Below are 22,783 nucleotides of genomic sequence, written 5' to 3' on the forward strand. Positions count from 1 at the left end.
ACTCATAGAAACACTTGGTATCCAAATGTAGGGGACCTAACGGGGCTATGTTGAGGGTATCCAACGCGCATGATCGTTCGGGAGAAAATGAGCATGAAAATGTAGGGAATATGAGTCGCTCAAAGGAGCGGGCATCTGAGATTGACATTCAGAGGAATGACTAGCCCTTCATGCAAGAGGCACTACAAGGATAAGCAAGTTTAGAAGAATGCGTAGCGTACAAAAGTTGGAATGGATGAGTTTGAGCTATGGCTTGACGTTAACAACCATACTTGATGGTGCTCAAGGCAAGTGAGGCGCTTAGAAAAGGATGAGATCATGCAAGGTGGAATGGGTTGCTTAGCGACTGAAAGAGTTATGCAAAGCTCATAGAGATGAGGAGAATTACTAACTCAAAGAATTCAGTACTAATGCAAGGGCTTGTATGCAGATAATGTAATGTTCGTGGCTATCCCAAGGCGACTGAAACTTGGTGCTATGGAGCATTGAAACTTTTTCTTCAGCATGAGAAGGATATGTCAATAGAAGGTTGAATTATGCAATAAGTTCAGCATGTTGCTAAGCCTTGAGGGGTGCAGTAGGAGTTGTATTAACGTAGAGTCACAATCTAGCAAATGCATTTACGGGAGACAAAATAATGCACAGTTTGTTCAGTAAGATGAAGTAGTCCGAGGGGATGGTGGTCTCCAAAACTTTCAAAAAGAAAACAGCGAAGAGAGAAGTTGCTCCAACGGGACAGATATCTAGGAGAGATAAGTCTTATATCTCCAAAAGGAAAATCATATGCAGCGGGTCATACATGTTAAGGATGAGTATCTCAAAATAATTTCTTAAAGCTCAGTGTATCGAGAGAGCTGTGTTGAGTTATCGCATAACCTCGATTGAGATAATGCACTGGGGGAATATATTGCGAGATTAAGTGAGAGAGCGATTCAAGACAACATAAATGAAGGCACACTTGGAGTCGATATAGAGATCGGACTCAATGGAGGGCTGACCCATGGAATGGTAGGCGTGAGGACCATCATCAACTCAATGCAAATCGAGGAGCAGAGCAACTTAAGTGTAACTTGGCAAAGTGCCCAAGCCACATAAAGGAGCCGACATAGAAAATGAAACATGAAGAAGAAGTGTTGGGTTGATAGCCTATAGCCCATCTCCTCTTTAATCTAACCCTAGATCTAAGAAAGAGGGTGTGGTGGCTATGAAAATAGGGGAGAAAAAACCATCGCAATGAGGTAAAAATTTTTCGCAGCAACTTGATTCAAAAAAGAGGAGAAAATGACAAAAAAATAAGAGAAAGAAAGGGAAGAAGAAAAAGACAATGCAGAGAGATGATTCTCAATCATCCAAGTAGTGTTCTCATCTCAGGTTAGATTAGATCTATAGTAGATTCTTGCTGTAATTACTTAGAGAGAATTTGGATATTGTGCACAGTGATGGAATCCTTGTATCCTACTTATTCTTTTACGATTGTTGCTTGAGTTTTAGGCAAAAGACTTTGAGATTTATATATTCATTATTCTTATAATGGATTATCTCTGATTTATCCCGTGATTTTTTCCCTTCACATTGGAGGGATTTTCCATATAAATCTTGGTATTCTATTTGATTATAATTTCCATTTAATTCTGTAGTATGTTACGACCTACTAGTATTTGTTCGTATTCAAAAGTTTATTTCTTTTTTTATATCCTATCAAGTGGCACAAAGTTTTCCTTGGACAGAGGTCAAGGACATGAACTCTTGCAGAGGCAAGAGCATGATCATATCGTTCCATGGGTCATTTATTCTAATGGAGAAGATTCATCTAGCATGGTGCCAAAGATGAAAGGAGCTTCTGAGTACATGCACCTTATCTAGGAGAAATATTTGATAGAGGTACTATGACGACTCAACTTACGGAATCAAAGTTTGGTTCAAAAGGCCTTGGCACGAGGCAAGAGGACGCAAAGACGGGTACTCTTAAAAAATATGCCATAGTGCTGCCATTTAAGTTGCCATGAAGGAAGAGGTGCATAGTGGAGATTGTATTGGTAGGGGTAGAGGCCCAGGATACAAACAATGGAGTAATAATTTCAACAAAGTCGGTGGACTTTGGGAGCTACTAAGCGACGGACTGTCCTAGAGCTGTGCTTCATCTGAGTGTGACCCGAGAGCGGGTGGACAAAGGTCGATTGCTAAAGGAGTGAACACAATCAAAGGTGGAAAAGGCCTTGCGATATGTTGGCAGAGGCCATAGGAAGGATCACAATTCAAGTTCATCCCATAAGTATCAGAATGATATGGAGATGTCACCAGGAGACGACATGGTTCAGTAGATCATGGTGGAATAGTTTGTGGCAATGCGATACATATAAATCTAGTCCCATGAGAGACTATATCATATAGAGGTATGATCGGGAGCTATTGAGAGCTCCACTTCAGTGAACAATATGATAATAAGAAGGGCTACGGATTTAAGGAGTGAAAGTCATTGTACTACAAAGGTGGGTCTTCCGTGCATGAATTAAATTTTGCATCGGATGAAAGCCTTCGTCATCAGTATATGGAGGCTATGTACCATCGATGGAAAAGTTCGAATGCAAGTACTAATGAGTCGCATGAAGGGACTTGATCATGCAGAGGTATGATCAGAGCGGTTGGAGAGTTAGATTTCTCCAGAGCCCATATTCGCATAAGAGATGCAGTTGTGAGGTGAATGATATTAGGGCCATGTGCATGGTAGTGTCACGATACCGCAGAGATAAGACTTCCATGAAGTCATGGATCCCTTGCTCTCATTAGAGGGAGAGCGCTTGGTCATGAAAGGGGCCGAGGAGGTGGAGGATGTAGAGGTAAAATCTAAGTACCAAGACAAGGCTAAAGGGCAAAGGCCAGAGAACTTTATAAGGCTGGTGTCAATGAGCTTCTCATCAAGATAACCAAAAGTAGAAGACTTCGGGTTAATGTAAGAGTGCACGACCAAGGACAAAGCAGGTAATATGCAATATTGTACATTTGCTACTCAATGGAGTTGATGGCTGGGTTGATAAAGAAGATGGTATAATCCCATAGGCTACCAAAACTATTAAAAACTTACTCAAGTTTGGGTGAAAACTTTCTGTATTCTAAAAATTCGATGGCATTAAAAAAGTGAATCACAGTAACTAACTCAACCCAAGGAGTGCAAACACTTCGAGTATTTCAAAAGTGTAAGCAAAGAGTAGGTGAAAGCTAGTAACTAACTCGATGCATGAAGTACAACCCTCGAGGAGGTAAGCGGAGTTAAGTAATCTTTGCCTTCTCAACTTTTAAGAGAATGTGTGAAACCAAGTATCTCAATTTTCTTATCTATCCAACAAAAGGGATTTGCACATATTCAAAGACTCTTCCAAGAAACCAAATGGAAAACAATAGTTGTTAAATCATCGCCAATAGTGATCAATGCTACTGAGAGTAGATTATCTGCTTTATTTTCCAATAGAATGTCAATCGAAAACAGAAGTGATATGAACCTACTTGGAAGTGACAACTAAATGAAAGAAGAGTTGATGAGCAAATTTTTTGGAGGAAGGACCCAAAAACTTTAAAAGTTTACAAGGTGTTGCTCGTTAAAGCTCCAACAAGCATCCACCTAGTTCAAACAACATGAGGCATTTGAGAGACTGAAGCATAGTTAAGATAATCTTTTCCTTCATATGAAGAATCTGCATGAACCAACAAGGATCAACACAACTCAACCAACCTCACACTAGAGTCAGAGTCATTAGCGAGTTGAAGCAGTATGGTAGATCAAAAGTTCAACTACTCAACAACAATGGTGGAGAGCAGTTGGGAGCCAGGAGGCACATTATAGTTGAAGCAGAAGATTAAAGATTCAGTAAAAGTGATGAGTTGCAATGTCGGCAAAGGCTTCGACGAGGATATCAAAGGAATAAGTGGGGGAGAATGTCACGGACAAAATTACAAATATAGTGTTTAATGTAATGCTCATATATGTCTATGTCTTTTAGTTTATTCATGCTTTGCACAGCATGTAGAGGGACGGTCGAGGCTTAACAGCCATATTTTAGTTAGGTTTGATGGTTATTTTTGATTTGTAAATAAAGGATGTATCATGTGGATACTTATGGGAGATTTTGGTATATAGTGGATCATTTTGGATCCTTTGTTGTGTGACCGTTCAGAGCTTATGACGTTTGTTTGTATTTGCATTGGTTATAAAGTGATTCCTAAAATAATTACTTATGGATCCCAAGTGAGGTAATTTCTCTAATATGTTTTCTCTTTTGTAGGTCCTAAGGGACCATGAGAGATTCGTGGAGGCTGATCTTTACGGACGGACACACAAGGGTGCTGCACGACTTAGGCAAAACCAGTTAAGTTCGTGATAGTACAACCTCGGACAGTGCGGGACAAACAGCCATCCCACTCGAGTTTGAAGTGTCATGTTGATGCGATGCACCATATCAATGCTGAGACTTCATGTCGATGCTAACGTGACTGTTGATTGTTGCCATAGGGGTTAGCCCTAGAATTTATCTATCACTATCCTCGAACCAAAACTGAGAGAAGGTATGCAGAATGTATACATTTTTCACATTAAAAAAAAATTCTCCCACTTGGTTTGATGCCTTCAGGGTTTTTTCGGTTACTTTCTAAATAAATGTTTGAGGATGATACTCTCACCTTCCATCTCATGACTTGTAGTGGTTTCGATGAGTACAAGTCGATGGGCCAAGCCATCATGCCAACTGCGAGCCCCCAATCTCGAATGTCCGTGTCCGCGGTGACATGACGACAAGCTATTACTGTTCTTTATGCCAATTTGTTTTCATTCTGCAATCGTAGTAAGTAAAACTGATTCGAAGGCTCACTTCTGTTCGACCGATCTAAATCGAGTCAGATATCTTTTGATTGAGTAGGAGACATACAAATAAGTATCAACATCATGTTCTTATATCTAGAGAGCAACTACAACTTAGATCATATGAATTATCATTGTAATGCATGCAGGCCTTCAAGCTTTCCTCCTCAAGGCAAAGACTAACACGGTGTAGTAGCATTTGTCTTTTGGGAGATGCCTTGCAGTAATATTATCGGCGAGTAGTGAGAATAATGCATGGGGTATGGCATCCCCAAAATGATGTGAAATCAAGGGCTCCATCACTGCCTGTAAAGTGCTTGCCACATTCTTCCCATCGAGTACATTGTCGGAGTCGTCAAACGGATCCCAACTGGACTCGAAGCTCTCCGCTTTCTCTACATCAAATGAACCTTCCTCCTCTATCACTGACTTCACTTCCTGCATCGAAGCTCCATAAATTGGCAAATTGAAGGTGTCCACTTTGTCTTCTGATATGATTCCCTGAACTCAATAAACAATAACTCGGGTCACTTCTCTTCTTTATCCTTCCTTACGACGCAAGTAATATAATATTCTCACTACTCCGTAAGGTGAAGATTTGACGTACCTGTGAGACCATTGTGTTAAGGGCCTCTGCTAGTAATCCATAAAGATAGCTTAGCTCGTCGTTGGCTGGGTGTTTGTTTCTTCTTCCTAGGAATGTTAATACCATTCCCCCTCCGATGCTTAGTTCTACGTAACGAGATTTGAGGAACGTGGAGAAGTCTCTCCGGTGTTGTTCTTGGTATGCTTTCACGACTTGGGGTGGACTGTTCTCCGCAATATAGATGTTGCCCTTGTTCACCGGAACACCCTGCTCACTCTCGAGACCTTGTGGAACCTATGACACATAGTTCATGATCAGTAGTACAACATCAACTCAGTGCAACACCGCATGCATGACATGAGAAAGCACAGTAGTGATCGACCTGAGAGAGCCACATGAGAGAGAAGTTAGAGTGGAAGAAGTGCACAGTGTTACACGGGAAAAGCCTCCCGTAGAAGGAACCGGGAACGCCCACAACGTAATGAGGCACGAGCAGGTCCCCCTTCTCCTCCTCCATCTTCTTCTCATATCTTTCCAAAGACCGGAAGACATTATTGAAGTCATTTCCCGGGAGGTCGCTCAAGAAGAACTGGATCTCCGGTGGCTTCTGCTCCAGCCTTCGACATAGGTCACCGACGATGCCAAGCACCTCAGAGACCACAAGAAAGGTGTTCGGACCCGACGAACAACCGAGGTTGACGACGACCATCCTCTCGGGGAGCGGCGTCCTCCTGTACATCTCTGCTATGGCGGTCTCCAATATGGGCTTCGCCATGTGAAGTACCTTCTCCTGGGCCGCAGTTAGCAAACCAGTGATCAGATATGCTGACGCCTACGCAAGTGTAAGTTGTTTAAGTTCATGCAAACAGTTGGGGTGTTCAACACTACCTGAAACATAGAATTGGAGGCGTAGCTGGTTTCCCCAGCTCCTCCGACCTATGTGAAGGATTCCTTCTATCCTATTGGCCATCTCTCTCTCTCTCTCTCGCTCCCTTTGAAAACCAAGTTCCGAGCACCATGAACCTGTTAATGCGGAATAATTCTTGATATCAAAATGTTAATATCAATCAGCACAGCATAAACAATAGAGCAATAAATCAATCACACAGTGAGACCAAATCTTTTTAACATGAAAAACCCAATGTGGGAAAAACCACGGGACCGTAGTCCACCTCAAACTTCCACTATCAATAATAATGATAACAGGTTTACAGTAGGTCTTCTCTAGAATAACTAGAGGATCAGAATAACATCAAGATCATAGATCTTGGCTCAAGAATAGCATATCTTCATCACGTAGGATTGATCTCCTCAAAAGAGAATTCTAGGTCTCACAGAGTGGATATCATAGGAAAGTACCTTAGATAGGGTAAACTGTAGATCAATACAGTTAGGATTGTAGAGTTTGCTGCAAGGATTCTCCACATAAAATTTGGGCCGAAATTGACAACGTTTTGCCACCGATCGTCAAGCAGAAAAACTCAAAAACCTTACTTTCTCTCTCTACTTTTCTCTGCACGCCGCCGCACGCTGCACGCTCTTTCTCTGATCTCACCCTAATTTCATTCTCTCTAATCTCCAATTAGTTGATTTGGGCTTATGGCCCAAATTGTCCAAGCCCACATATGGACTGGACCCAACAATTCTCCCCCTCCAGCTCATATGATGGGCTGTACCAAGCCCGCTCTTTACCTATATGCTTCAAGCTTTTCCTTAGGCAAAGACTTTGTCAACATATCTGAACCATTATTATTGGTATGCACCTTTTTCAACTGTAATTCTTTCATCTCAAGCACATCACGAATCCAGTGATATCTCACATCAATATGCTTGGATCTAGAATGGTATGTTGAATTCTTGGAGAGGTGAATAGTGCTCTGACTGTCACAGTAAACAGTATATCCTTCCTATTTCAAGCCCAATTCCTATAGAAACTTTTTCATCCATAAAGCTTCCTTGCAGGCTTCAGTAACTGCTATGTATTCTGCTTCTGTGGTTGATAGGGCAACACACTTTTGTAACTTAGACTGCCAAGAGACTACTCCTCCTGCAAATGTCATCAAGAATCCCGAAGTGGACTTCCTGGAATCAGTATCACCTGCCATGTTTGCATCTGTGTACCCTTCTAACACAGGTTCATCATCACCAAAACATAAACACAACCTGGAAGTACCTCTTAGATATCTTAATATCCATTTCACTGCTGCCCAATGTTCCTTTCCAAGATTTGAGAGAAATCGGCTAACAACTCCAACTGCATGAGCTATATCTGGCCTAGTACAAACCATAACATACATCAAACTGCCTACTGCAGATGAGTAAGGCACTCTGGATATTTCTTCTTTTTCTTTCTCACTTGCAGGACATTGTTTCGAACTAAGCTTGAAATGACCTGCAAGTGGGGAACAAACTGTTTTGGCTTTACTCATGTTGAATCTTTCAAGAACCTTTTCAATGTAAGTCTCTTGAGATAGCCAAATCTTCCTTTTCTTCCTATCACGAAGAATCTTCATGCCAAGTATTTGTTTCACCGATCCCAAGTCTTTCATGGCAAAAGACTTACTTAGCTCTCTTTTAAGCTTTCCAATTTTTCCAACATCATGGCCAACAATCAGCATATCATCAACATATAGCAGTAAAATAATAAAATCATCATCTGAAAATTTCTTCATAAACACACAATGATCAGATGTAGTTCTATCATACCCTTGGCTCATCATAAAGGAATCAAACTTCTTGTACCACTGTCTAGGTGCCTGTTTGAGTCCATATAAGCTTTTCCTAAGCTTACATACCAGATTTTCTTTTCCCTTGACTTTGAAACCTTTTGGTTGCTCCATGTAAATTTCTTCTTCTAAGTCACCATGAAGAAATGCTGTTTTTACATCAAGTTGCTCAACTTCTAAATTCAAGCGGGCAGTCAAACCAAAAACAACTCGGATAGAGGACATTTTCACAACTGGAGAAAATATTTCTTCAAAGTCAATACCTTTCTTCTGACTGAATCCTTTCACAACTAGTCGTGCCTTGTATCTTTGTTGTGAGCTATTATTTTCAGTCTTCAATTTATAAACCCACTTATTCTTGAGAGCTTTCTTCTCTTTCGGCAGCTTTACCAAGTCATAGGTGTGGTTCTCAAGCAAGAATCTCATCTCTTCTTGCATGGCTTTAACCCACTCACTCTTATTCTCATATAGAATAGCTTCTTGGTAAGTTTCTGGCTCTCCCCCGTCAGTAAGCATAACATACTCATGTGGAGGATATCTGGTAGAGGGTTGTCGCTCTCTAGTTGATCTTCTTAATGGAATCTCAACTGGTGGTGGAGGTGCCTGTTCAATTGGTTCAGCATCATCAACTGTAGGTGTATCATCACTAGTATTCTCACCATAATCTTCTTGTTCATCTCCCCCATGATCATCATGAACTACAGGTGAAGGAACTGGACCCAAACTCCAAGGAATATAAACAGAGGTTTCTGGCTTCTCAACATTATCACCATCATCAAACAATTGGTCTTCAAGAAACACAACATCTCTGCTTCTAATAATCTTCTTGTTCACTGGATCCCATAATCTGTACTCAAACTCTTCATGACCATATCCCAAGAAGATACATGCTTTTGCCTTATTATCAAGCTTGGACCTCTCATCTTTGGGAATATGAACAAATGCTTTACACCCAAAGACTCTCAAATGATTATAAGATATATCTTTTCCTCTCCATACTCTCTCTGGAACATCACCTTGCAGAGGAACTGATGGAGAAAGATTTATCAGGTCAACTGTAGTTCTCATAGCCTCCCCCCAAAATGACTTTGGTAACTTGGCATGGGAAAGCATACACCTAATCCTTTCTTCAATGGTTTTGTTCATCCTTTCTGCCACACCGTTCTGCTGAGGAGTTTTAGGAACTGTTTTCTCAAGCCTGATACCATGGAACCTGCAATAATTCTCAAAAGGACTCCTGTACTCGCCACCATTATCTGATCGAACACACTTTAGCTTTCTGCCAGTTTCTCTTTCAACATTAACATGAAACTCCTTGAAAACATCGAGTACCTGGTCTTTAGATTTCAAAGCAAAAACCCAAACTTTTCTAGAATGGTCATCAATAAAAGTAACAAAATAAAGAGCACCTCCAAGAGTTCTAGTTTGCATAGTACAAACATCAGTATGAACTAAATCAATAACATCATATCTTCTAGATGATGGATATGTCTGAAATGCAACTCTATGTGTTTTTCCAACTAAGCAATGATCACAAGATTTAAGAGATGTACCTTGCAACTCTGGTAAGAACTGCTTTCTAGCAAGAGTTTGAAGTCCCTTCTCGTTGATATGTCCAAGCCTCTTATGCCAAAGATCTATACTTTCACCTTTTCGAATTGCATTAATCTCTCCTTTGTGTAGCTTAGCTTCCATGACATAAAAAGAGTTAATCTTCTTTCCTTTTGCCACAATTAGAGAACCTTTAGTGAGTTTCCATTTACTTTCACCAAAATAATGTGCAAAGCCCTCATCATCAAGTCTACCTGTAGATATCAAGTTAAGACGAATATTTGGAACATGCCTTACATCTTTGAGTATCAATTTGCTCCCAATACTGGTCTCTAAGCAAATATCTCCAATACTCACAATCTTAGATGTATCATTGTTTCCCATTCTGACATTACCAAAATCACCAGCACTGTAAGATCTAAAGAAATCACCATGAGAAGTAACATGAAATGAAGCACCAGAGTCAATTACTCAATTACTGTCCTGAGCTACATGGCTTACACACCCATCATCACAGACAATAGTAATATTACCTTCAGCAGCAACTGTATTGATCTCTTTCTCATTTTTCTTCATTTCATTTTGTTCTCGCTTCCAAAACCTACACTCTTTCTTCATATGACCTGGCCTATTACAGTGAAAACATTTGATATCTCTTCTAGACTTGGATCTTCCTCTATAACCATATGGATTTCTGCTATGACTTCTTCCACGTCTTTCTTGTTTTTCAGTAACAAATGCACCAGAAGAAGATTCACCCTGTTCTTTCCTTCTTGCATCTTCATTTAGCAAATTGTCTTTAACCATATCTATGGTTAGAGTCCCCTCTGGCGTGGAGTTACAAATAGTCATCACATACATTTCCCAACTTTCTGGTAAAGAGCTGAGAAGTAATAATCTTTGCATCTCATCATCTATATTCATTTTCATAGCAATCAACTTGTTTGCAAGACTCTGAAATAGGCTTATGTGCTCAACAATATTACCACCATCTTTATACTTCAAATTTACAAGCCTTCTGAGGAGAGAAATTCTATTTCCCACTGTCTTTTTCGCAAAGAGATTTTCTAACCTTTGCCAAACAATATCAGCTCTGATTTCATCTGAAATATGCTCATGCAAGTTTATATCCATCCATTTTCTAATATAGGCAATAGCTTTTCTATGTTGAACTTCCCATTCTTCATCATCCATAATAGAAGGTTTATCTTTAACCTTGATAGGCTTATACAAATCTTTGCAATAGAGCAAATCTTCCATCAGACGCTTCCAAGTGGAATAATTTGATGAGTTCAATTTAATCATACCATCTGACTGCTCCATTTCAATCACACAAGAAAACTAGCACCAAACAACCTGATGCTCTGATACCACTTGTTGGGAAGAAACTTGTTAATGCGGAATAATTCTTTTCCCTCTTTGTGTATCAAAATAGGTTCCTCATCAAAATACCAACTTGATATCAAAATGTTAATATCAATTAGCACTGCATAAATAATAGAGCAATAAATCAATCACACAGTGAGACCAAATCTTTTTAACGTGGAAAACCCAATGTGGGAAAAACCACGGACCGTAGTCCACCTCAAACTTCCACTATCAATAATAATGATAACAGGTTTACAGTAGGTCTTCTCTAGAATAACTAGAGGATCAGAATAACATCAAGATCATAGATCTTGGCTCAAGAATAGCATATCTTCATCACGTAGGATGGATCTCCTCAAAAGAGAATTCTAGATCTCACAGAGTGGATATCGCAGGAAAGTACCTTAGAGAGGGTAAACTGTAGATCAACACCATTAGGATTGTAGAGTTTGCTGCAAGGATTCTCCACATAAAATTTGGGCCGAAACTGACAACGTTTTACCACCGATCGTCAAACAGAAAAACTCAAAAACCTTACTTTTTCTCTCTATTTCTCTCTCCTCTTTTCTCTGTACGCCGACGCGCTGCACGCTCTTTCTCTAATCTCACCCTAATTTCGTTCTCTCTAATCTCCAATTAGTTGATTTGGGCTTATGACCCAAATTATCCAAGCCCACGACTGGACCCAACATAAATAGCTTATAAGAAGGACCACCGTGGTTGTGCAGAAACTGTAACATGCTTCGGAGAATACATAGAAAGCAATAACACCATTTTCTGTGACTATTAACAAAGTCAAAGGAGATGGAAAATAGTAAATGAATGAACGAAGGTACCACCAAGATGGTTGTTTGTATGTCACTGTCCGCACTAAGTTAAAGGAGATGGTGGCATGGCTGGACGATAGTAAATGAATGCATGGAGGTGCCACCAAGACAGCTTCAGAGAAACACATCATCTCCTCGTGTTTCAGCGTGCTCTGCTTCGTCGTTATCAGTCTTCGTTGGCATCTTAATAGCTAGGAAAGAAACGGGAACACGCTCTCATCACTACTTCGCATCCCCTTTAATTTGACCTGTGATGGAAGGTACAGATTGCCCTTCTGTACAGTTTTCTCGAGGGAGGTCGAGAAAACTTTAGCCAAAAAGAAAAATGATAAGATTAATAATAAAAAAATAAATAAAAAATTAACGTAATACTATGGTTCGATAACTCTATTAATGCAAGAAATTATTTTTTCTTCGATTAACCCAAACTCAAGCCTAAAATCACTTGCACACCCTCTCACTTGTTTTTTCAACCCTTTATAGATTTATTAGAGAAAAACCCCTATAAGCATCGAGTATCTTATTTCTCTTTCTCTCATCAAAATCTTGAGACTAAATATATATTTATAAGAATAAATTTTAATTCTTTAACAATTATTCCTAGTCTCTAATCTAAATTATAATCCTAATCCATCAAGAAATTTAAATTTAATTAAAACTCCTCCCAAGCAGTTAACTTTGTCGACAACACCTAACTTTGTCGACAACAATATTATTATGGGAAATGACCTTTAGTGGTCATCATTTCACTTGCGGGCAGCAGCTACGTTCCTAATGCAAATACTATGGAGTGTCATAGCAAACGACAAGATACATTTGATCTAGATGTTATACTATGGAGTGTCAATGCAAATACTACGTTCCAAATGCAAATACATTTGATCTAGATGTTATATTAGCATTTCAGCCCTTGTAGGATGCTAACATAGTTTTTTTAATTTTAAAGTATCTAATAACTTTATCTAAAATTATAAAATTATCAAATGATTTAATGAGAAACCAATACGATTTATTATTTATATAAAGGTATAATTTTATTTACTTATTTTTAAAGATTATTTTTATATGATTATATTTTTTTATTGTTATCATGATTTAGTGGTTACAGGATAATTTAAATAACCACCTCAATCATGATCTAGTAGTTATAGGGTGATTTCAATAACTACCTTGATCTAGTAGTTATAGGGTGGTTGTCATTAGGTCCTATAAATAGGACCGTAGTTCATGTAGCAAGATATAGAGAAAGAGACAGATAGATAGAGAGTCTGTGTGCACTTGGTATCTTGTAAGTGTTCCTCCTGCTTTTAATACTACAACAGTTTTCTTGAGTCGAAAGGATTCTCTTTACTCGTATCGTAGTATTCTGTTTTTCCTTGCTCCTCCATCCCCAACATTTGTGATATCAGAGCCTAGTTTCAATCTGAACTGGGCATTATGGCTTTCAATGGCAATTCCATGTCTCAACCCCTTATCCCCATCTTCTCGGGCAAAAGTTATGAATTTTGGAGTATCAAGATGAAGACTCTATTCAAGTCTCAAGATCTTTGAGACTTAATAGAGAATGGATATGCAGATCCAGATGACGAAATCAGGCTGACGGAGAATAGAAAGAATGACTCAAAGGCATTGTTCTTCATTCAATAAGCTGTACATGAGACGATCTTCTCAAGAATTGCAGCAGCGATAACCTCAAAGCAAGCTTGGTTGATACTTTAAAATGAATTTCAAGGCTCATCAAGGGTGATTACGGTAAAACTTCAAACCCTCCGTCGTGAGTTTGAAATTTTGTTCATGAAAAGCAATGAATCGGTGCAAGATTTTTTTTCTCGAGTGACTGAAATTGTTAGTCAAATGAAATCTTATGTGAATATCTTCCTGATCATATAATTGTTGCAAAAGTTTTGAGAAGTTTAACTCCGAAATTTGATCATATTGTTGCCGTAATTGAGGAATCAAAAGATTTATCTACTTATTCATTTGATGAACTAATGGGTTCCTTGCAAGCACATGAAGTAAGGTTGAACAGATCACTTGAAAAAAGTGAAGAAAAAGCATTTCAGGTTAAGGAGGAGTCTTCTACTTCAAAAGAAGACAAAAAATCAATAGGAAGAGGACGTGGCAAAGGAGGATTTCGTGATAGAGGAAATGGAAGAGGAAGAGGACACTTTGATGAACAAGGGCAATCAAATGATGATAAAAAAAATTACAAAAGTGGAATTCGATATCACTATTGTAAAAAGTTTGGTCACATGAAGGCAGATTGCTGGAAAAGAGAAAATCAAGCAAGCTATGTGGAGAAAAATGAGGAAAATAGTAAGTTGTTTATGACTCATTCACATGTTCATAATATCTCAAATGATATTTGGTTTCTGGATAGTGGATGTTCTAATCATATGTCAGGCATAAAATCAATATTTAGAGATATTGATGAAACTCACAAGTTGAAAGTTAGATTTGGAGATAGCAAGCAAATCCAAGTGGAAGGGAAAGGAACAATTGAGGTGAAGACAAATCAAGGAAAGGTAAAATACCTTGATAATGTTTTCTTTGTTCCTACTTTATCACATAACTTGTTGAGTGTTGGACAATTAGTAAATGATAGATATTCAGTAATATTTGATGATGGTTCATGCACTATTAGAGATAAGAAATCTGGTTTGATTATAGTAAATGTTTGCATGACACAAAACAAGATGTTTCCACTTGATGTGTCAAATATTGAAAGGCATGCGCCTATCACAACTCAAAAGAATGAGTCTAGTTTATGGCATTTAAGATATGGATACCTTAACATTAAAGGTTTAAGGTTGTTAAGTCAAAAAGGAATGATTTTTGGATTGCCTAAGATTAATACACTTGATGTATGTGAAGGATGTATTTATGGCAAACAAAGTAGAAAACCATTTCCTATTGGAAAAGCATGGAGAGCATCTAATTGTCTTGAATTAATTCATGCTGACTTATGTGGACCTATGAATACAAAATCATTTGGTGGAAGTCAATATTTTTTATTGTTTACGGATGATTATAGTCGCATGAGTTGGGTATATTTTTTGAAATTGAAATCTGAAACATTTGATAATTTTCGAAAGTTTAAGGTACTTGTAGAAAGACAAAGTGGTAGATATATAAAGACACTTCGGACAGATAGAGGTGGTGAATTTTTATCTAATGAGTTTAGTTCTTTTTGTGAAGAAAATAGTATTCACAGAGAATTGACAGCACCATATACACCGGAGCAAAATGGTGTAGCTGAGCGTAAGAATCGGACTGTCATTGAAATGGCAAAAAGTTTGCTTAAAGGAAAACATCTTCCAAATCAGTTTTGGGTAGAAGCAATTGCAACAACAGTTTATTTGTTGAATATTTCACCAATAAAGGCTGTTATGAATCGAACTCTTTTTGAGGCTTGGTATGGTATGAAACCAAGTGTTAGACATCTAAGAATTTTTGGTTGTATTGCTTATGCTTTGGTGAATTCACAAAATCATCACAAACTTGATGAAAAATCAGAGAAATGCATTTTAATTGGTTATTCTTTACAATCGAAAGCATATCGATTATATAACCCTGTTAGTGGCAAAGTTATTATTAACAGAAATGTTATGTTTGATGAAAGGGCAAGTTGGAATTGGGAGACCAATAAAGGTGAAACACAAATGCAGATTCCAACAGAACTAGACACTCCGCAGAATCAAGTGACAGATCCTGCTCCAACAAATTCATCGTCAACCTCACCCAATAGCAGTTCAAATTCGGATTCCTCAGATGAAACCCCTCCAAGAAATTTCAGATCACTGACAGAAATTTATAACTCAACATTTGCTTTGTTTATTTCAAATCCGACAACTTTTGAGGAAGCAGTTAAAAAAGAGGAATGGAGAAAAGCAATGAAGGAGGAAATCAAGTCAATTGAGAAGAATAAAACTTGGGAGCTAATGGATCTACCGAAAGAAAAGAAAGCGATTGGGTTAAAATGGATGTTCAAAACAAAATTTAAATGCAAATTATTTGGTTTTACTGATACTAATTGTGCAGGGGCTTTAGATGATCAAAAGAGTACTTCAGGCAAGTGGAGCCATAACAATGAAGTATTATGGAACGGATGAACAAGTTGCGGATATCCTCACCAAATCACTTCCAGTCCGAAAGGAAAGCATGTTTATCTTATGTTGCAAATTGGTGTATGTAACTATGAATCAAGGGGGAGTGTTGAGATTTGATTCATAGTTATCTATCTAGATTGTTATCATGATTTAGTGGTTATAGGATAATTTAAATAACCACCTCAAATCTAGTAGTTATAGGGTGATTTCAATAATTACCTTGATCTAGTAGTTATAGGGTGGTTGTCATTAGGTCCTATAAATAGGACCGTAGTTCATGTAGCAAGATATAGAGAAAGAGACAGATAGATAGAGAGTCTGTGTGCACTTGGTATCTTGTAAGTGTTCCTCCTGCTTTTAATACTACAACAGTTTTCTTGAATCGAAAGGATTCTTTTTACTCGTATTGTAGTATTCTGTTTTTCCTTGCTCCTCCATCCCCAACATGGAATGCTAAGTTTTAAGCCCCTGGACTCTGTATATAGTCTACAAGATGGTGGTTTACTGCCCAAGGACAGTGCTCTTTGGTGCAACTCGCAACGACAGTCAAAAGGTGTTCGACGAAATGTCTAGTGTTCCTATTGCGACGCAAAGGACGGAGTCGAACATCAGGCAGCAGCAAAATGGCTGTCATCCTTTTTCTTCAAGAATTGGCAAATACGTTCTGCTTAGTTTTCTCTTTGAGGAGATGCCTCGAAACATTAGCTGCAAATCTCGAGTTGATCTCTTTGGAATTGATCTTGATATATGCTTTTATGACACTCCGGTGGGCTTGTTTCTGCAATGTAGACCTTCTTTTTGTTGAGTGAGACTCCCTGTTCAGTGTCAAGTTCCTTGAGGAACCTGACACTTTGGGATCACTAGAGCGAGAATGGATCGATGGATAGATACAATGTGATATCGGATATTAAACAAAATTTTCAATATAATATCCATCCCGAACCATAATTGATTACTCCCTCATTTTTCACTTTCCTAGTTGTGTAATAGAAGTATAAGGGTTGATGGCTTAATAACCTTGTTAAAAAAGAAGTATACAGTGCAACATAATAGTATGGAGTCGAATGCACATTGCAAGTCCGTCCATCAACCAGCAGCGAGATGGCTTTCATTCTTTTTCTTCAAGGAAATGACAAACACGCTATGCTTAGTTTTCTGCTGAAGGAGGTGCCTCGAAACATTTGCTGCATATCTAGCGAACAGCTCATCGAGAATGGCGTCGCCGAATTGCTCCGAAATCAATGGTTGCACCGCTGCTCTTACGTATTTTGCCACGTTTTTGCCGCTTAGATCACTGTCGAATGCAGCAGAATCATCGTCTGAGTCGTCGAACGCGTCCCAATTAGCCTCGAAAACTTGTGCTTCTTCTACATCGAACAGACCATCACCATGGATGACTGCCTTCACTTCTTCCATGGAAGGCGCATAACGTGGCAGATTGAAGGTTACCAGTTTGTCCTCCTCTATCATTCCCTGGATTTGATACGTAAATAACTCGATGAATCAGTTGTCACGATGTCATCAATCGATGTTACTTCTTACCTCTAACACCAAAGCGTTCAGGGCCTCAGCTAAGAGTCCCCAGAGGTGTCTCATCTGTCCGTAGGTCGGGCAATTACTTTTCCTGCCTCCAAATGAAATCACCAGTCTGCCTTCGTAGCAGAGTTCTGCATGCCGACACCTGAGAAATTCTGAAAGGTCTCTTCGGAATTGCTGTTGATATGCTTTCACAACCTCCGGTGGGCTTGTCTCTGTAATGTAGATGTTCTTGTTGTTGAGTGAGGCACCCCGTTCGGTGTCGAGTCCTTGAGGAACCTGACGTTTCAGGATAGCTAGAATGAGCTATCAGACAGCAGTATCGACTGCTTCGTATACTACCGTTTAAGAGGAGGTCAACCTGAGAGAGCCAGTTGAGAGATCCAGAACAATGGACGAAGTGGACGCTCCGACGTGGGAAAAGCCTGCCGTAGAAGGAGCCCGGCACTCCCACCACGTAGTAGGGCACCAGCAGATTCCCCTTCTCTTGCTCGACCTTCCTCTTGTACTCGCCCAGACACCGGAAAACGTGATTGAAGTCGTTCCCCGGAAGGTCATTTAAGAAGAACTGGATCTCCGGTGGCTCCTGACGTTCCTGCAGACTTCGTCGTAGGTCGCTGACGACGTCGAGCACTTCGGACATCACCACGAAAGTGTTGGGGCCCGAGGAGCAACCTAAGTCGGCGACCACCATCTTCACAGGGTGTAGCGACTTGTAAACCCCTCCTATTGCATCGTCCAGTACTGGCTTCGTCATGAGAAGTGCTTCTCCTGTGACGCAGTCAGCAAACCATGATCGGATGTGGTGAATGCTAGGTATGTATAAGCTTTTAAGTTCATACAAACAGTTCAAGAGGAACCACCTGAAACTTAGAATTGGAGGCATAGCTGGTTTCCCCTGCCCCTCCAACCATGTGAAGGACTTCTTCCACCCTCATGCTCATGCCTTTCCTAAGAACACGATGGTGCATGGAACGCAGAGCTTTTTGCACGCCAGGACGACTATATATGGTCTACAAGAAGGCATTTAACTGACTCATTATCCCATAATCAGAACCACAATTAGTTCTTATTACTTGTAATTTGATTATTCCTGATTCTTTTATAGGACTTTTTGTTAGAGTTAGCTCCAGAAAATTTACCAAAGGGTAATTTTAGTAATCTAACAAAAACAATAAAGTGAAAAGATAAAACGACAAGAACATCAAGAACATCAAGAACACCTGATTTATGTGGTTCGGTCAATTGACCTTGACCTACATTCACGATCGAAAGAGGAGCAAATCATTACTATAAAAGAGAGACTATTACAAATGCCTTACGAAGATGTTCTTAGGCCATAAAACACTTGAAAATACAAAACAAGAAAAACCCAAACTATAAGTCCAAACTATTTAACTGAGTGTGGATTTAAACCCAAAGTAAACACTTAGGTTTTTCTTGTAGTGCATCTGACTTCAAAGCCTAGACCCTTATTTATAGTTCCAATAAGAGATAACAAGCATGATTTTCCCGATGTAGGACTATGGGACTTGCCAAACTAATAAATCTCCACCTTGGCATGTCCCAACAAATTTGCTCCACCTTCATCATAAAAGCCCCAACGGACAATCACCAACAATGAACACCAACAAAGTCCAAGCACTGCTTGAACTTGTAAACTGGAAGAGGCTTCGTAAGTATATCAGCTGGATTGTCTTTCGTATAAATTTTCTGAACAAGGACTTTTCCCTCAGTAATAGTATCTCATTTTCATCCAACAATTTTCTTACCGGAAGGCGGCTTCTCAAGATCCCAAGTTCTATTCTGATGGAGAGATTCAATTTCTTCATTCATCGTGATCAACCACTTTGAGGAATTATCATAAGAAACTGCATCTAAGTAGGAAGTAGGCTCACTAACTTCACTTGTTTCTTTTATAACATACAAAGTATATGCAACCAAATTTACAAATCTTTGTAGTGGTCGAATATTTCTCAGTGGTCTATCCTTGGCTATGGAATATTGCTCTTCCTCTAGATCATCTTTATCAGTAGATTCGGGACCATCTATTAGCATTTTTTGAGTAGAAGAGTTCAACTTAAAAGAATCTGAATTACCAATCTCAAGCTCCATCTGCTTCTGCGTACTATCATTTGTACAACTAGTAGATTCCTCTTTGAAAGATAATATAAACAATTCATCAAAAGTAACATATCAAATGATTATAAATTTTAGTGATTTGGGATCAGAACACAATAATTTGTATCCTTTCACCCCAGAAGCATACCCAAGAAGAATACACTTTTTAGCTCGAGGCTCTAATTTTCCTTCATTTACATGCATGTATGTTGGACACCCAAAAAATTTTAAATCAGAGTAATCAGAAGGAGTACCTAACCAAACTTTCTCCAGAGTTTTAAAGTTAAATACTGCAGAAGGAGCGCGGTTGACAACGTAACAAGCCATATTAATCGCTTCTGCCCAAAAGTCATTTGTCAGCCTTGCATTTGAGATCATACACGTTGCTCTCTCCAAGAGTGTTCTGTTCATACGTTCGGCCACACCATTTTGTTGAGGCGTCATCCTAACAGAGCGATGCCGAACGAATCCTTCATTTTTGCAGAATTCATCAAAGTCACCTTCACAAAATTCCATGCCATTATCTATTCGAAGCTGCTTAATATGTTTACATGTTTGCTTCTCAATCAAAGCATTCCATTGTTTAAAGGTTAGAAAAATATCATTTTTATGCTTTACAAAATAAACCCAAACTTTTCTGGAATAATCGTCAATGAAAGTCAACATATACCTGGCACCACCCTTAGACTGAACATGAGCTGGACCCCAAAGGTCTGAATAAATATAGTCAAGGGTACCTTTTGTTTTGTGAACTATCGGAGAATTGAAGCTGACTCTTTTCTGCTTTCCAAAAATGCAGTGTTCATAAAAATCTAGTGGCCTAGTACTCTGTCCGCAAAGTAGACCCCTTTTGCTTAATATACTCAAACCTTTTTCACTCATATGACCCAAACGCATATGCCATAATTTGGTGATGTCAGAATCAGACAATGATGATGATGAGACTGCAACTGAGTCTGTGACAGTAGTTCCCTGCAAAATATACAAGTTATCAGACCTACAAGCTTTCATAATAATAAGGGCACTTCTAGAAACTTTCATAACTCCACTTTCAGCTGTGTATTTATACCCAAAGGCCTCTAGTGTGCCTAAAGAGATGAGATTCTTTTTTAAATCAGGAACATGTCTAACATTAGTGAGCGTCCTCACAATACCATCATGCATTTTAATTCGGATTGAGCTTTTACCAACAACATCACACACGGCATTATTGCCCATCAAAACAATTCCACCATTACAAGATTCATATGTGGAAAACAAATCTCTATTATGACACATGTGATAAGAACAATCCAAATCTAAAATCCATTCATTTTTAGATCTCGTCCTATCATCAGTAGCAAAGAAAATATTTCCATCATTCTCATCAGCTTCTATACTAGCTTTAGCGGACTCAGTAGTTTTCTTAACAATTTTTTTCCTTTTGCTTTAATTTATTTTTCAATTTAAAGCAATCAGCCTTAAGTGCCCCATTTTATGACAATATCTGCACTCCAAATTTTTATGTCTGGATTTAGATCTATATTTAGATCTACTACTATCAAATTCTCTTTTATCTGTTCTCCCCTTGATAACTAGACACTCAGCTTGATTTCCTCTACTTTCCCTAGTGATATCCCTATCTATCTACTCAGATTTTAGTGCAGATTTAATTTCCTAATACGAAATTATTTTTTTTTCCATAAATCATAGTATCACGGAAATGCTTAAAAGATTGGGGAAGAGAACACAAAAGTAACAGGGCCTTATCCTCATCATTAATTTTTGCATCTATATTCTCCAAATCCATAACCAAGGAATTAAATTTATCAAGATGTGAGAGTATAGATGTACCTTCAGTCATCCGAAGCATATACAAACTCTGCTTCAAGTAGAGACGATTCTCCATTGTCCTCTTCATATACAAGGCTTTAAACTTGTCCCACATACTCTTAGTCGTAGTCTCCGTAGCTACCTCCCGTAAAACCTCATCAGAAAAATTTAGAATAATGCTTGATCGGGCCTTCTTATCCATACCCTCAAGATCTTCCTTTGACATACTATCTGGAATGTTCTCAACTCCTTGTAGTACCAAATCAACTCCGTCTTGAACCAGAATGACCTCCATCTTGAGTTGCCACATGCCGAAGTTGACATTTCTATCGAATTTCTCGACAACAATCTTTGTTATTGTCACCGTTGCCAAAAGATCCTGAAACCAAGCTCTGATACTAGTTTGTTAGAGCTAGCCCTAGGAAATTTACTAAAGGGTAATTTTGGTAACCCAACAAAGATATTAAAACGAAAAGATAAAAGCGACAAAAACACCAAATTTACGTGGTTCGGTCAATTGACCTTGACCTATATCCACGGACGAAAGAGGAGCAAATCACTACTATAAAAGAGAGACTATTACAAATGCCTTAGAAAGATATTCATAGGCCATAAAACACCCGAAAATACTAAACAAGAAAAAACCCAAACTATAAGCCCAAACTATTTAATTGAGTGTGGACTTAAACCCAAATCAAACACTTAGGTTTTTCTTGTGGTGCATCTGATTTCAAAGTCCAGACCCTTATTTATAGTTCCAATAAGAGATAACAAGCCTTATTTTCCCGATGTTGGACTATGGGACTTGCCAAACTAACACTTTTCTGTTCATCATCTCAAAGACATATGTCACTGATGATGTGGTTGTGCATTCTTCGAGGGAAATATAACCACAACAGTATCACCAATGTAGATAAAGAATAAAAGGACATTAGAGAGGAGGAGTATCATGGTTAGCCCGTCTCTGAAGAGCTTGCTTGCTAGGTCAGAGGTCAGAAACTTTCAACCCTAGACTTTTAGAATGCTGTAGTGGAGCAACATCCTCCACCGACCGGTAGCATTATTGCACGAAGACCATGGTTAACCTGTCTCTGAAGACCTTGCTTAATAGGTCAGAAACACACCGATTCCAACCCTAGACTTTTAAGAATGCTACGGTGGAGCAACATCCTCCACTGATCGATAGCATTGTTGCAACAGAGCCTATGACCAACAAAACAAGACGTTTATGATCATATTATGGTGATCAACCACCTCTTTAAGTTTGCTTTCGAGAAGCTTTCAGGTTACTTAGCTCT

The 22,783-nt window shown here is 38.9% G+C and overlaps 2 protein-coding genes across 2 annotated transcripts; both read right to left on the reverse strand.

Moving 5' to 3' along the window:
* Positions 1-4,890: 4,890 nt before the first annotated feature.
* On the reverse strand, positions 4,891-6,210 carry LOC135679744 (anthranilate O-methyltransferase 3-like). The gene is made up of 3 exons (XM_065193728.1): positions 5,818-6,210; positions 5,457-5,729; positions 4,891-5,350 (listed from the first exon to the last, which is right to left on the reverse strand). The coding sequence occupies exons 1-3, from the start codon at positions 6,208-6,210 to the stop codon at positions 5,003-5,005; spliced, it is 1,014 nt and encodes a 337-aa protein (XP_065049800.1). The 3' UTR covers positions 4,891-5,002.
* A 10,888-nt stretch (positions 6,211-17,098) lies between these two features.
* Positions 17,099-18,571, reverse strand: LOC135680027 (anthranilate O-methyltransferase 3-like). Its single transcript, XM_065194010.1, has 4 exons — positions 18,416-18,571; positions 17,914-18,323; positions 17,559-17,831; positions 17,099-17,489 (listed from the first exon to the last, which is right to left on the reverse strand). Exons 2-4 carry the CDS (start codon positions 18,307-18,309, stop codon positions 17,103-17,105), a joined length of 1,056 nt encoding a protein of 351 aa, XP_065050082.1. The 5' UTR covers positions 18,310-18,323; positions 18,416-18,571; the 3' UTR covers positions 17,099-17,102.
* Between the last annotated feature and the right edge of the window lie 4,212 nt (positions 18,572-22,783).

This window comes from Musa acuminata, chromosome BXJ1-7 (genome assembly GCF_036884655.1).
Source record: "Musa acuminata AAA Group cultivar baxijiao chromosome BXJ1-7, Cavendish_Baxijiao_AAA, whole genome shotgun sequence".
Taxonomy (NCBI): Eukaryota; Viridiplantae; Streptophyta; class Magnoliopsida; order Zingiberales; family Musaceae; genus Musa; species Musa acuminata.

Bases quoted from the DNA above. Each gene is read 5' to 3' on its own strand.
- LOC135679744 (XM_065193728.1), bottom strand. From the start codon at position 6,210: ATGGCGAAGCCCATATTGGAGACCGCCATAGCAGAGATGTACAGGAGG. The intron at 5,730-5,817 runs GTCGATCACTAC...TATGTGTCATAG, and splicing joins CTCTCATGTGGCTCTCTCAG to GTTCCACAAGGTCTCGAGAG. The intron at 5,351-5,456 runs GTACGTCAAATC...TATTGAGTTCAG, and splicing joins TTAACACAATGGTCTCACAG to GGAATCATATCAGAAGACAA.
- LOC135680027 (XM_065194010.1), bottom strand. From the start codon at position 18,309: ATGACGAAGCCAGTACTGGACGATGCAATAGGAGGGGTTTACAAGTCG. The intron at 17,832-17,913 runs GTTGACCTCCTC...CTGAAACGTCAG, and splicing joins CTCTCAACTGGCTCTCTCAG to GTTCCTCAAGGACTCGACAC. The intron at 17,490-17,558 runs GTAAGAAGTAAC...TATCAAATCCAG, and splicing joins TGAACGCTTTGGTGTTAGAG to GGAATGATAGAGGAGGACAA.